The following is a 14,591-nucleotide window of genomic DNA, read 5'->3' on the forward strand; positions in this document are numbered from 1 at the left end:
CAAGGTCCTGCCATTACAGATATTGATATGTCACAAACTGGAGCACAGGAGGTTCAACTGAACTGTGAGGAAGAACTTTACTGTGAGTTTAACAGCATCAGAACAGGCTGGCCAGAGGTGTTGTGGAGTCTCAGTTCCTGAGACCTGGATGTCATCCTGTGCTACCTGCTCTAGGTGAACCTGCTCTGGCAGGGGGGGTGGACTGGATGATCTTCAGAGGTCCCTTGCAACCCCTAACATTCTGCAATTCTGTGATAGAGAAGATACAGAAATATTCACACATTCTCTGAGACTCCTAATGCCATACTTTTAAAAATGATAGGTAAATTAAGTTAGAATTCATAAAGTCTTGTTTTCCTGCAGAAATGGCTGCTCCTGAGTTCAATTTGTTGGTTTGGTGTAGGGCATGTGGGATGTTTTTTGGAATTTTCAGCCTCTGACAAGTCATCATGTGCAAAGCAGCAAGAGGAGGAATCTCCCAAGTGACCTGACAAGCTGTTTGAGGAGTGGAGAAGGGAGCTACATCTTTAATCTGACAGTACAATTTTGCTGCTCCTCTTGTTTGCTCACCTTTTTGTACTCTTGTTAGCAGGAAAAACCAGGGGCTGGAAAAGGGACCCCGAAGAGAGCTTGATCTAAATTCTAAGCTTTGATCTGTAGCTACAGCAGTTCTACAGGGAGAGAGATCACAATTTTAGCTGCACAAGGCTTTAGATGAGGGCTACAAGGTTGTTCCCAAGTTAGCTTTAATTCCGATTCCATCCACCTTACCAAGGTGTCACCTGATAAGAGTTTCTCCTATGGGGTTTGGATTTAATGGGGCATTAAATCTTAGGACGCTCAGAGATGGACAAACATGAGATCTGTGCCCTGAGGTTGAACTGAGATACAAGGAGCACTGAGGCAGTAGAAAGGCAACACTTGGAGCTGTTGTGTAAGAAGAATCTCTTCTGTGAATTGTGAGTGCCAGCCTGGAATTCTGATTTTATCCTGCCTTTGAGCTCACAGGGGCGAGATGCTTGGTATGCACCTTCCCTCCAACTGGCTTTCAAAGAAGGGGAATTCTAAGTGAAGCCAAGTTCAGATTTGCATTCAAAAGTGTTTTTAAAAAGGTTTTATCGAGTTTGGTGGCTTTCATTTTAAGTCAGAAGTATGTTAAAGACCATTGTTAGGATTTAAGTGTCTGGTGAGATCAATACATGAATGACAGGCTATGTGTATTGAAACTTCCTGAAGTAGAAATTCCCTTGGAATGCCAAGTTATTGCCTAAGAAACTTTATGTGGAAAGCAATATTTTTTAGAATTAAGAATATTTTCCTTTAAGGAAGAATTTTTTTAGGGGCTGTATTGTAGGGTAGGAATGAATTTGAATTGTGTGCTTGTACTGGTGCATATCATTTCAAATTCAGCAAGCTCTATACTACTCTGCTTTGTGTGATACTTGTCAGAAAAACTGGGATCTCTACGCTGTCAAAACTGCCAGCAAGAGGGGAAATGGCTGAGCTTTCTTAACCAGCCAGGGAGAACTGTGAGCTACAAAAGGCAGCTCTAGTATTGTAGTATTATAGTGTTCTAATAAAATGCAGAGAAAATGGTTCAGTACTGGCAAAGGGCAAAGCATTTATGATTAAGGATCTGTTGCTTCCCTTGTTTACTCGTCCTGTTTCAAGAAGTCAGCATCTTCTGTCTTGGTATGAAACATAAGGATAAACCCAAAAGACTGTGACCTTAGACAGGACTTAGCCAGTTTGCTGATGAGAATTGTCACTTTATGTTTTTTTTATTTTATTTTTATTTTTAATGAGTGAATAAGTTTTCAAGCCTTTTTAATACCTTTCATTTAAAATTTTGGGGCTCTCGTGATTGACACTGAATTTATATTCTAAATGTTGATTGTGTTGTTTTGAAAAGAAGATGTCATCTGGTAGAAAAATTTCAGACTTTTTCAAGTTATCTCCCTAGCAATTAGAAGGAAGGGTTTGTACAGCAGCACTTACCAAAATGACCTCTTGCTACTTTGGCATATCAACGTCTGTCATAATCATGGTGGTACTAGAAGATAAAGGGTTAGTAACATATGGCTCATTTTGTGCCACAATGAAAATGGGATTCGATAGCTATGTGTGGAAGATTTAATATATTTATTTTACATTATTTTGATGGGAAGTTCTAATTGTTTCTTTGGGAAAAGTGATCTCTATAATGCCTTAAATCTGGGCATACACTTTTTGTGTTTTCAGGGATTTTTTATTTATGTTGAAAGCCTCTCAGCATCTTTTTGAATGATTTCAAGATGAACACCTATTTTTGGTGTTCATGCAGCTGTCTTTAAAAATTGTGCTATAAAGCTACTTTGCATGCATGAGTCACTGTGTTTACTGTCTTTGATGCTACGGTTTTTTGGGGGGTTTTTTGCATGGTTTTGTGCAAAATCTTGCAGAAGAGCATAAATGTATCAACTGTGGTAGAGAAATTTCTATAAATAAAATGTGGAAGGTAACAGCAGAGGTGAAAAAGGGTGAAGAGAAGGCAGGGCTGTGGAGTCTGTCTATGTGGGCAGCATCTGTACTTACTAGGTGGTTTGTAAATGTCATGTTTCCAGAAGGACAAGGAGGAGGGGATAAAACCACATGTTTTCCCTTTGTTTCACAGAAAGCAGCCACTAAGCTTCTGTGCAGGTATTAAAACAAACAAGACAGGTGATAAACACTGAGCTGATAACTGGTTACAAATATTTTTGGCCTCAGAAGCAGTAATGGTGAATGGGCATAGAGAAGCAAACATTTGTGTACCTTTGTGGAAAGAGCTGAGTTATGCAAGTTTCAGCTTCATAATTGCCTCCAATTCTTTGTGCTCTCGGCCACTTAATTAATGGAAAATAGGTTGTGCATGAAATGAGATACCCTGCCACATAAAATGCCCACAAACTTAATTTCAGGGCTGAAATGATAGTTGTTTGTACTAAAGCTTCTCTCTTTTGTTGGATAACTTACATGCATGAAGAGACCACCTGCTCATCTGGCAAGTGCAAACAAAAGCACAAAGTCTATGTAAAGAGGAGAGTGAGGAAAATATTTTTACACTGGTAAAATAAAGAAAAAAAATTGCAGCTTAATCCTGATAGTTGGAGTGCTTCTAATTTCCTATTAGTCTTAGTCTGTTAATCTGAGAAGTGGGTTTGCTACATGCTTTATCTGTACATTTTTGTAATTGTTTCAGCTGGAGCCTGGATTGTTTTTGTTGAAACAGTAACAAATGCGGAGTGTGTAGCTCATCCAAGAGCTGTTTTTAATAGAACATTGAAGTTCAGATTTGTGAACAAAGGTGAGACTTTCTTCCTAGACTTATCTTGGAATTAGGGGGAAACAACATAATGAAAACTGTGGACTGCTCATCACCTGCAAGATTGCCTTTGAGTGCTGAACAAAGTGCTCGACAAGCAGTGCTTTAAACCTGGTTTAGGACAGTGTTACTTCTACAGTAGAAAGGTGCTGAAATCCATGCCTTTCTGCTACCCCAATATACTGGTGGGAACTTCATCAAGAATACCATTGCAGACAGCATCAGAGCCCTGTAATGCTTTCTTTTTGGTCTCTGATGGAGGGGGAAGTTGATCTTGTTCCCTACACAATTGTACATCCTCCCTCTCTTCCCTGCTAATGGCTGCATAGTGGTTTTTGCTGGTCTCAGTATGACTAAACAATTTCTGTAAGATGTATCAGTGGTTGACCCTATGTAAATGTATCTGATAGATTGCATAAGAAGTGTGTCTGAGGCTGAGCAGGAATTTGTGTATCCAAAAAGACACCTGAGAAGTTATGGTCTGAAATAAATACCTTGACCCTGAAGCCTTATAACCTAGTCAAGAAAAATAGGTTCTGTTACTGTTTGCACTTTTCACTGAGCAGTTACTGAGTGGTATTACTAGTAGATCTCAGTTAAATAACTAAATTATGAAACAACCTGCAGATTAGGGATATGTGCTCTATATTGAAAGTAATATAAGGGCACATCAAACAAGTATTAAATTATCCTGTTAGTACACGCAGTCTTCCAAAGAACAAGATTTAAAAAAAATCTATAAGCCTTAGCTACCTCATTCTAACATGAATATATTTGGATTAGTACTGTTCTTTATGTCTTGGCTGAAAGGTAAAAGCAGAAGTTTGTTTTCTCACCCATGGTGAGCAGATCATGCCACTCCAGTGTAATTTTTTCACCTTGATGTGCATTTTAAAACACTGTAATTCTCTTTCTCAATGTGTATGATGATTATTTTCTGTTGTATTCCAAATGACTAAGAATGTCAATCCATTCCTCTCTCTACTGCGTTTCTGATTGTAAGAGCATTTTGATTGATACCAGCATTTTTGCAAAGGTATCTTTAATCTTGCCAGAAAAGTTGTGTTTGAAGGGGAGTGGCTGTGCTGCATAGTGATGCAGTTACTGTGTGTGGGAAGTAATCTTGCCATACATCAGAGGCACTGATGGCTGAGAAACCTGTTTCTGGTTTCATTAAAACAAACTGCAGGAGAAGAAATGTAGTAAAGTTTTCTACAGTGATGAGAGTAGGAACCTTTTAAAATAAAAAAGAAGTGTCTTGGTGGCAGTTTCAAAATCTAACAGTTATGGTACTTTCACATAAAAACTTGCTAACTGCTGCAAGCTCTGAAATGGAGCTGGAAAATACAGTATTTCCATACAATTCAATAGATGTAGTTTTGTTCCTTGTAGACACTTAAGAAAGCTGCATTTCAGATGGGCATGAGAAATACTAGAAAATCAGTATGTGTAGCAGTGGAAAGAGTAGGTGATTTTTGATAGAAAGTATGGAATTATCTCTGCTTCTCTCTTCATGTCACACTAAATAGCAGCTTTTATTTGAAATACATGGCAGAAAGCAGTGTAAGTTGATAAGAGTTTAATGGTAAATTTTTAAGATGTGTCCAGAATAGAGTATGGACTCATAAATAGGTACAACTTCAGTATAAGGCATGAAGAGCAGGATGGGTTTGGGGGGGAGATTTGTTTTTGGTTTGTTTGGTTTTTTTCATTCAGAAGCATGTGAAAGAGAATGGGCATCAGGGGTGTAATTATTGCCGCTGTGGTTTCTGAGTTTCATATTTAGTTGGGTTTTTTTTCTTCATAATACCAAACAGAAATAGTATTCTTCACACTCTCCACCCCACCCTGCCTTTTGAAGTATTGCAAATACGTGGAAGTTGGGATTGTGCTGAATAGAAATTCTGGAGCTCTGGGAATTTCATTATGTAAACTAGTTTCAAAGTGTGTTTGAAAAGTAAATCAAGTATACTTGTGGAAATGTTCTGTTTGAACAAATGCAGAAATACTTGGTTTTTGTTCCTAATGTATTGTAGAATGAGTTGAAAAAATGTTGGTTGGGCCACTTGTTTATTAATTTAAAAAAAATACAGGCTGATGTTTGAAATGCTTGAGACCTCCCTTTGTAAGATTGTTTTGCTAATGGTGAATCAATGCCAGCAAAACTCTACTATAATGAATACTGAAATAGCTCTTTGCTCTTGAGGTGTACTTGATTTAGTTTATCACAGGTGGTGCATATTATTTTCATGTTTTTTTATTTCACATTCTTAAACAGTGAAGATGCAACTTAACTTGATATCTGTTCCACTTTTCTTTAAGTCGTGTGATTAAGACAGACATGGAGTTGGAAGTTCTGCGCTACACCAATAAAGTCTCCAGTGAAGCTCATAAAGAGGTAATGGATCCTTTACTGTTAATAACTTTTGCTCTTAGTGTAACAGTGGTACTCAAAAAATGTTCCCAGCAACCCTGAACTGCTTAGTAATAAAATAATGGAAAGGCTGGGTAGAAATAAGAGTATAATATCCTCCTATTACAGCTCAGTAATACACCTTGCATTGTCCTTGAACTCACTGGTGCATTTGTGATGTGTTAGAAGTGAAGTGTGGTTTTGGGTAAGAGCTGGAGCCTCAGCAGAAGGTGACCTGCTTGCAATCTATATCCTGCATGCACGAACACCTGTATTGTGATAGAGAAAGAAGAGGTAAAGAAGATTATTTTTCTGGTCCATGTCATCATGTGCAGCTCTGAGAAGTTTAACTAGCAGGTTACTCTCTTCAGGTCCTTACAAGCTGAAGGAGTTTTTCCATGCACAGTGGAGGACAATGCAAGGGTTGCTCCTCAGAGATGAGTATGTGCCCCAGTGCTGTGCTTCATGCTGTTCTGTTGATGTAGCAGTGTGGCAAAGACAAATCCAGGTGCTCAGCAAGGCTGCTCAGGTTGGACCTAGCACTGTAGCAGTGGAGCCATCTTGTTCTGGTATTGATGACAAAATTAATTTGGGAGTTGATTCTTTACTCCATATTGTGCTGGAGAGATGCCATGAGGTCTGAGCAATGACCAGAGGGAACCTAGGTAACTGTAGCTGGTGATGTTACTGACTCAACTGTTGTCTTTGCTCCTGCTCCTCAAATTTCTGAACTGTGAAGTGTAAAAATATTTTAAAGTGAATATTGTACAAATGCAATGTCTAGGGATAGTGATTTGCATTCATTTTTTCTTGCTGAATAATCCATCCTTGAATAATCTTATTGCATATGAGGGAATTTCTTCTGCAGAGCAGCTGTCCAGAACTTTTATAATACAGAAACAGGCAAAGGAATAAAGCTAGTGCACATTCTCAGCAAATCCGAGAAAAAAAATCAGACTTATGTGTTGTAAACCAGTGTTAACTCTAGTAGTTTTCTGTAGTTTCTGATTGCAAAGTATAAAAGAGAATCTCCCTTTGTAGTATCTTCCAGTTCATAGTTTTGTTTTGCTGGTGTTTCATAAATGTAAAACAAAAGGACTTCCTGCCAAGGCCACCAGAGCTTTCAAAATTAAGCATTGGTATTTTGATGAGCTGCATTTAATTAGGATGTAGTAGTTTGGCAATTAAACTTGCTTTATTGCTGGAGATTGCAGGAATTTATAAAGATTAAAATGATTTTGATGTCTAAAGTAGTTTAAAATGCATATACTGATGTAAATTTAAATGAAGTACAGATGATATTTTTGTAATATAAGTTCCTCTGGATATACTCAGTCATAAGTAATATTAATATGAGATTCCCTCCTCCTATGAACATCCCATCTTAGTATGTATCTTACAGGTAATGAAGGCAGTAAAAGCAGGTATGAAAGAATACGAGATGGAGAGGTAAGAATTTTTTCAATATTTGCAATAAAAAGGGTAAAGTCTCTGTGTGTTAGAGGTGGAAGTAATATCTGAGACAAAACAGTAGCACTTATTCAGTTGAGTCTGAGAGCTCATTGCTGTTTGTAAGAATTATTTATAATTTTGAGTAGTATTTCATTAATTTCAAACATGTATTTGATGAAGGCTGATTATTTTTCAGTGATGTGTTAGTGTAGCATAATTCTCCTACTGGAGTTTTACAGATGCTTTACAAATAGCTGTTGTTATTGTTTGAAACCAGCCAATAAAATAGTGTTTATAGATAAACATTTCCCTTACGCTTGTTTATGCTTAGAAGACTGCATTTAGGAGTGTTTAAGAACCTTGTGAAAGTCTGTGTTCAATTATTTTTTAGCCTACAATTACAAGTCCGTATTACCTGTACTTACCCTGTACAAGGAGCTCATCTCACCAATGTTATGGATGCTACTACAGCTGATAAGAAGTCTTTAAGAATACAACATAAATCTCTTAGTTGAAGGAAACCTGTTGTAAAGGCATGTATTAAAGTGATTGGTTGCTGATACTGATACAGCATTGATGTGTTTAGATACAAGGAAAACATTAGCTCCTTCCTAAGCAGCCAGTCCTATAAAGCATGAGGTTGATCACCAGGTTAATTTATTTTTAGCTTGCATACACTCTTTTCAGTTTTCAAAGTATTTGCATGATGAAGAAATAGAAAATAGCAGTCATATCTCAGCTACTGTTGTTTCATTAAATAATCTTTCAAGTATTAGTAAGCAGGCTAATTTACTGCCCAGTAAGAGGAAAATAAAGAGACCTCAATATTTGTCATCAGGATTTCAGGGTAGCTCATAAACCAAATAATGCCCCTAGAACATAAGAAATATGGAAATAATAACATTACATTCAAGCAGCAGACTCATACCTATAATGTGACTGTGATTCAAATTGCAGTTACATTTACCATCAGGCAACAGGGAAAAAAATAATTTGTATACATTCCCCCCGTTAACTTTATTCATAAACCTTGTTTTTGTGTTCATTTACTCACTACCCATGCTATACATGCTGGGGGTGAAATTTTAGCTCTGGGAGTCAATAGTAATAAAAAATTTCCATAGTGCAGAGCCTGTTCTTAAGTGCTTTTAAATGTCACGATTCTGGCAGTTTGGTTTAAATGTCACGTAGCAACTCCATACCTATAAATATACATACTGTTCAGCAAGTCTGTGAGGTATAGTGCATTTTCACTCCAGGACTTTGATCCTTTTCTGGCTATTCCATATTCATCAACCTTTTGAAAAGATAATGTGTGTCTTTCAATTTAAAAAATAATTAAATTAGTCAACTGTCTATTAAAACTATTTAAAATTGCCTTCTGTTCTTCCATATGTCTTGATAGATTATACTTGAGAGAGTTTGAGGTTATTACACTGATGAAAGAACCCTTAGCAGACTACCTCTGTCGCATCTGCCTTAGGGATTATAAATAGAAATTAAGTTTCTGTTGCTGGTGGAATTCATCCCTACTCCAGTTTCTTGTTCCCTTTTTGTTTAGGGGAAAAGGGTTCTAAATATATAAACCTGTCATTTCCACACATTTTTGGCAAGAAATGTATACTTGTTTATAAAGTTAGAAAAAAGTCTGGGAAATTTCTACTCTGAATAAACTCATTAATGTACTCCAAGTGGGGACTTTTCAAAGACCTAAAAATAGGTAACATAAGAAAACAGATGATTCTATTTGAACTAGTAGATGTGGTTTTTGTTAATTGTTGTCAGCAGGCCCCATAGCTTGTGGTCTGCAGCGCTGGTACACCTGGAACCCAAGGGTTCAGCAAACCAAAATTTAGTTTCTTTAGGATTATTAAAACTATTCACACTTGTATTTAAGAGCTCAATTAAAGGTTAATGAAATTTTTCATTTTCCGAGGTTTCTAGGGCTTCCACTCCTTTTGGAAAAGAATTCTGTGAGCATTTGCATTTGTGGTTCCCACTTGAATTTTTGAAACGAATATAGATATCTCTTGAAATGTGAAATCCCTTGAATCTCCCTTCATATTGCTTTACCTCATTCTTTGATATTGTGGAGTACAGCATGTATATTTTTGGGTATAAAGCCGGTCTGACCCTCTCTGCTAGGAAGAATAATGGCAGAGATCCCAAAAGCAATTAAAATTTTCCATTACTACATGTAGGATGTAAGCATTGCCTTTTCTTTGTTCATTCAGCTAAGCAGCCTTCCTAAAATTAGAAGTTGTTTTACTTCTACTGTATCATACTGTAAGAATATGTTAAAATACTCCAGGAAATGTATCTAAGAGTCAACAATATACAAAGCTAGTTATATTTCTAGGATTGGGATTATTCTCTTAAGAGTAATTTGGAGGAAATTAAATGAATTACAGAGAAATCTCTGGATAAGATATCTTTTATTTTGGGGGTTGAAAGCTAGTTTCAGAAATATGGAAGTACTCTGTATGATTAAGGTCCACTGATAAATTTTCAAACGGTAATGTGTTAATGCTGAGAAACAGTTAAATGCATTCATTTTTTTATATAAATCCAATCAGCCCTGACTTCTTTTTTTGGTTTGATGTTATTCAACTTTAATAGTGGTCGGTTAAGGAGACAAGCCAAGGCAATTACCTACAAGCAGTAATTCACAGCATGTGTAATTGCATATAAAGTCATTTTGGTAGGTCAGATTCTGGATTTTCTCTGAAGTAGTTTATTTAGTATTTGTGCTTATTTCATGTTTAATTAATCTTCTTTAATTAAAGGCTTTTAATTATGAAACTGCTCTGTAGTTAATATATTGCTAAAATATGGCAAAATGATAAAAGATGTTCAGCAAAAGAAGGATGTGAAAAAATCCATGATTTCAGCTGAGTTGTTTCAAGTGTGCATATATAAACAAAAATATTTTGTGTGCACACAGAAATGCACACATATGCAGTTAAAGTACTAATTAGGAGCCACAATAATCTGCTTTAGGATGCTCTGAAGCACTGGAAATACCTTCTCTAGATCAGTGTTTATCAGTTTCTAGAGTGGCACCTGTTTGTCTGCTTGGTATTTACGAAACACAGTTTTGAATCTTCTGTGCATTTTCTCATTTGTTCCCTTTTTTATTAGATAAAACATTTAAAGATTGGAGTTGTTGATTTGATTGGGGAATGGTATGAAAGTGTGCGATGCAGCAAGAGAAGAGAAACTTGATACAAAATCAGTACTGAGCACATAGCTATTGTGTGCATTGCTTTTTTTAATGGGTTTTTATCCAGTTCTTAGTAGCACTGTGGTAGGAATGTGTGCACAGTCCTGAATTAATTAAACTCTGATATCATCACTGCCTTATGATGCTGTGCATCACTAAACCAGACCTAACATTCATTCCCTTGTCCCAGATCTCCCTGGATTATTTGACTATCTCTGAACCCTCTGCAGATGCCGAACACAGGAGCACCTTAGTGTCACCATGCAAGTAACAGTGATTCCACTACCTGGGATCCCAAAACTTGGTCCTGCTCCTGTAGAATAGTCTCCTTTATAACAAAGGAGCAACTCTCTTGTGTAAAAGGCAGGTGGTGCAATGTGCAGCATCAGGGGTGCCAACAGTTCTTTGCATGGTGTTTCTGTTGGTAAAAGCAGCAAAGTAGAAAGAGTCTGACCATGCCTGTTCAGAGGACACGTGATCCTGGAGCTCTTGGGCACTACTCAGGCACTGTTGGTTTTACTATTGGTTTGTTAGGGCAAACCACTTAATCTCTATATCTGCTTTCCCCTTTGTAAGGCTTACTTGCATTCCTTTCTTAGGACTTTAAATGCTTCAGTGCTAAAGTGATGGAGGGCCATATACATCTATATGATCTCACAGCAGCCAGTCATTACCAGTCAGCTGGAGAGGTTACTGGGAGTAATATTGTGGTTCTCTAGGTGAGGTTGTAGAGGGACAAGTTGGAGTTTATTGCGGGTATGTGCCAGCCAAGTCAAGAGCTTGTTGCCTTGCTGTACAGATGCCCCCTCTGTGTGTGGTGCAGTGCATCTTCCAGATCTGTGCAACCATTAGCATAAGCCTGGTAGTTTTGCAGTAGCTAATACTAAAGTTAAAATCCACTCTGCTGTAACAGCAACAATCTAAGGAATAAAATGTCAAGAAGACAGCTACAGAGGTTTTTTGCTTCTTGGTTTACAATGCTGACAGACTATTTTTACACCTTGCCTCTTACCAGCGAGCTGATGCGAGTTCTTTATCCCTATTCTTTTTAGTGCTGCCCCTGATTCTGAAGCAGAGCTTAGCCTCTGAGATGAGTTGCTGTCATATCTGTCAATGTTAAATTTCACTATCTGTGGAAGTCTGAGAGTGCTCTCATGGATTATAGCTCTCATCTTTCATTTATCTCTCTCTCTCCTCTCTGCTCCAGTGGAACAAACTGAAAATAAAACATACATGTTATTTCACTAGAAGAGAGAAAATAGCCAGAATAGGTTTATTTCCCTTTGGGTATTTTATTTTAGTGAAATGCTCATTATTTTAGCTAATCAGGATTTGTCACTTACCATCTCCTGACAGATTTTGCTCTTGCAATGTTCCTGAGAAAGTAATTGGCTTCTACAGCAAATAACCTTTAAAAATATTTCTATTTTTTCATGATCCAGTTTTTATATTTAGAATTTCATCTGAAGTCCTTCTCATAAGTGTGTGTGGATAGCAAACAAGAGTGCTCATTGCAGCTCACAAAGTCACATGGGTGAATTCTTCACAGTTGCTTTTTGATATGGGAATGGTGGCATATTCTGGCCTCACTGGTATTTGTGTATAGGATTTATCTTTATTAAACAAGAGACCCACACTCCATTAGTCTCAAGCAGCATGTCAGTCTGCTCAGTTACTGAAACGTGATTTTCTTTTCTTTTAAGTTGTTTTTAAAGTTGGTAGCATTGTCTAGCCTGAAAATGGCTTGACTGCCTTGTTTCCCAAAGCTGCGTCACAATTAGAGATGATGGGTTTTTAAATGTAGGTTACTGCTATCAAATGGCTGGATTTAAAAATATAAATTACTTAAAAAACATCTGAGAGAGAGGAGGAAGGTGGCTTTTCCCCATGTTTTTAAAAAACATCAGCTCTTTTTTTTTTTTGTTCTGCACACCTGTATGATAGGACTGGTGTATGTGTCTGCCTGCTGTCTGGGCGGTGTTTTGGATAATCCTGTACCCAATGTTATTTATTTGCCTTTTTCTCCAGTTCTGCTAGAAGGGTTGAAGGAAGAAATGGATCAGCAGCAATTTCTGGTTTTAGCAAAATGCCTGTGCTTCACACCAGCTCAGAATCCCAGTTCAACACAGATGGTCCTGGAGAGGGCGGGGAAGCAGCTGGTGAGCTGCTGCTTTGGCACCTGTGCCAGGGACCACCTGGTGGGAGGCAGCAGCTCAGGGTCACCCAGAAAGAACTTCCTAAAAATGGTGGTAATGGTGGTACAAAATGATCTACCCAGTCCAGGACCAGGTAGGCAGCTTAATGCAGCTCTGACAGCACATGTTGAGAAGCTGCTAATTGCTTGGGTTGAGTGAACCACTGAATCTCAGGTATACAGTGCCCAGAGGATGTCAGATGTAATAGCTTTGCTGGGAAGAGCAACTGGATTCAGAGAGACATTTTCTGCAGTTGTCCTCTGTTGCCTACCATTCCTCAGGTACAGCTGATCCTTTGATGCTTTAAATTAGGCTGTTTCCACTGGTTTCCTAATCCATCTGAATTAAGGTTGCAAATAATCTTAAAACAAATTTGAATATAAAAATTGGTTTAGAAACCCCCTGAGCATTGTTCCTCATCTGTGACACACAGAGGCACAAATGCATATGTTCACACACTCAACTCACCAGAAATGGGGGTGAGCATTACCTCCTGAACATGGAGATCTGCCTCTGCACCTCATCTGCTTTAGATGTGTTTCTCTGTGGTAGGTGCCCTTTGAGAGGCTACAGCCCTGGCAAACACACACCTTGCAGGGTTTCCAGGCACCCTGCCCTTCCCCTTCTCCCTAGCTGAGAGGAGAAATCTGCGGGGCAGAAACCTCCCGTGGAGGGGAGCATGGAGGTACTGGAACATCTGAGGCCTGGATTTGCTTGACCTGCTGGTCTTTGTGATCATGGTGGATAGTGGTGGACTCCATCAACTGCTGGGAGGGAGCAGAGCAGTTTGAGTGTATTCCCAATAATGCCTCAGCATTTTCCCTGTGCAGAAGGTCCTGTGGCAAGTTCATATGTTCTCTCCTTCAGTAGAGGACATTGGTTCACTTGTGGATGTCACTTTAATTAGCTCTTTGTGTAGAAGATTGCTGTTTAATTGCACAGGTCTCTTCTGTGACTTGTGATTGAAGTTCTACGTAATTGAGTTTTATCTTCTACCAAAAAATTGTGGAATCAGACTGTGTGAGAGCTTTAAAATAAAACCCTCTATCAGTCCATAGATACGAAAGACCAATTACCATGCTGGTAAGGGAATGGTTCCCTTCATAAAGAGAGCTGTGGAAAAATGTATGCAATGTCTGTGCACACAGAACTGGGCTTACTTGCTTAGCAAGATATAACCCAACTTTAAATGCTATGTCATTGTATGTCCTTACAAGGTTGTATATCTTGCTAGTGCTATGATAATTTTAATTATGCTTTTATTATCTTTCTGGAAATCAAAGATAGTCACAATTTTTATTTAAATTTTTAATCTGATTGAAAATTATAGGCAGTATTAATTTCTGTGGGTGTTTGGTAGAGTGACTTATTTATAGTAGGGGAAGAACAAGCTTTCTCTTCAAATTAGCAATGATCTTGGTTTTTTACTGAATCTACTGTGGCATTGAGATAGTGAACCAATTAGCATTACTAATGACAACCTAAGATTGGAGCTATTTAAAATGGAACTCATTGTAAGAGACAGCAGGCTGAATTGATTATTATTTGCTGTGGATTTTGTTCATGCTTGTTCAGACAAGTCAAAAGTAAAGATTCTACCATATGTGAGGCTTTATCTGCATTGTGAGGTTTAGTTCTATTATCTTTGCTAATTACTGTCGAAGCAGAGAGATCAGAATTGTGTGTGTTGACCCTTGTTTTCTGATAACCAGAACTGTCATGTGATCATGCTCAGAGACCAGAAGCCCAACTGAAAAAAAATGGGTGGAATACCAAGATAATAACACGATGTCACGTGCTGAAAATCAAAACCATTTTATACAGATGGAAAGAAAATTAGCAGATTCTGTTTCTTGCTGCTGGCATGCCTCCTGTAGAAATTCTTTAACAAATAGGTTCTTAGAGCATCAACATGACCATAGTGTGCAAGTGCCACCTTCCAGCTTATTATGCAGCAATTCTTAC

General features: G+C 38.0%; 1 protein-coding gene and 1 long non-coding RNA gene across 4 annotated transcripts in view; both read left to right on the forward strand.

Moving 5' to 3' along the window:
* The window catches only part of LOC139802023 (uncharacterized), a 316,071-nt gene that overhangs the window by 62,700 nt on the left and 238,780 nt on the right, over nt 1-14,591 (forward strand). The gene's annotated exons all lie outside the window — the stretch shown is intronic.
* The window catches only part of PEPD (peptidase D), a 126,741-nt gene that overhangs the window by 30,489 nt on the left and 81,661 nt on the right, over nt 1-14,591 (forward strand). For 2 of the 3 annotated variants that reach the window (XM_071756739.1, XM_071756741.1), the window contains 2 exons: nt 5,666-5,741; nt 7,159-7,205. The exons of the other annotated variant lie outside the window; for it this stretch is intronic. In XM_071756739.1, the coding sequence (XP_071612840.1) occupies nt 5,666-5,741; nt 7,159-7,205 (123 nt within the window). The remainder of the gene's footprint in view (nt 1-5,665; nt 5,742-7,158; nt 7,206-14,591) is intronic. 3 annotated transcript variants of the gene reach the window in all.

This window comes from Heliangelus exortis, chromosome 13 (assembly GCF_036169615.1).
Source record: "Heliangelus exortis chromosome 13, bHelExo1.hap1, whole genome shotgun sequence".
In the NCBI taxonomy this organism is placed as follows: domain Eukaryota; kingdom Metazoa; phylum Chordata; class Aves; order Apodiformes; family Trochilidae; genus Heliangelus; species Heliangelus exortis.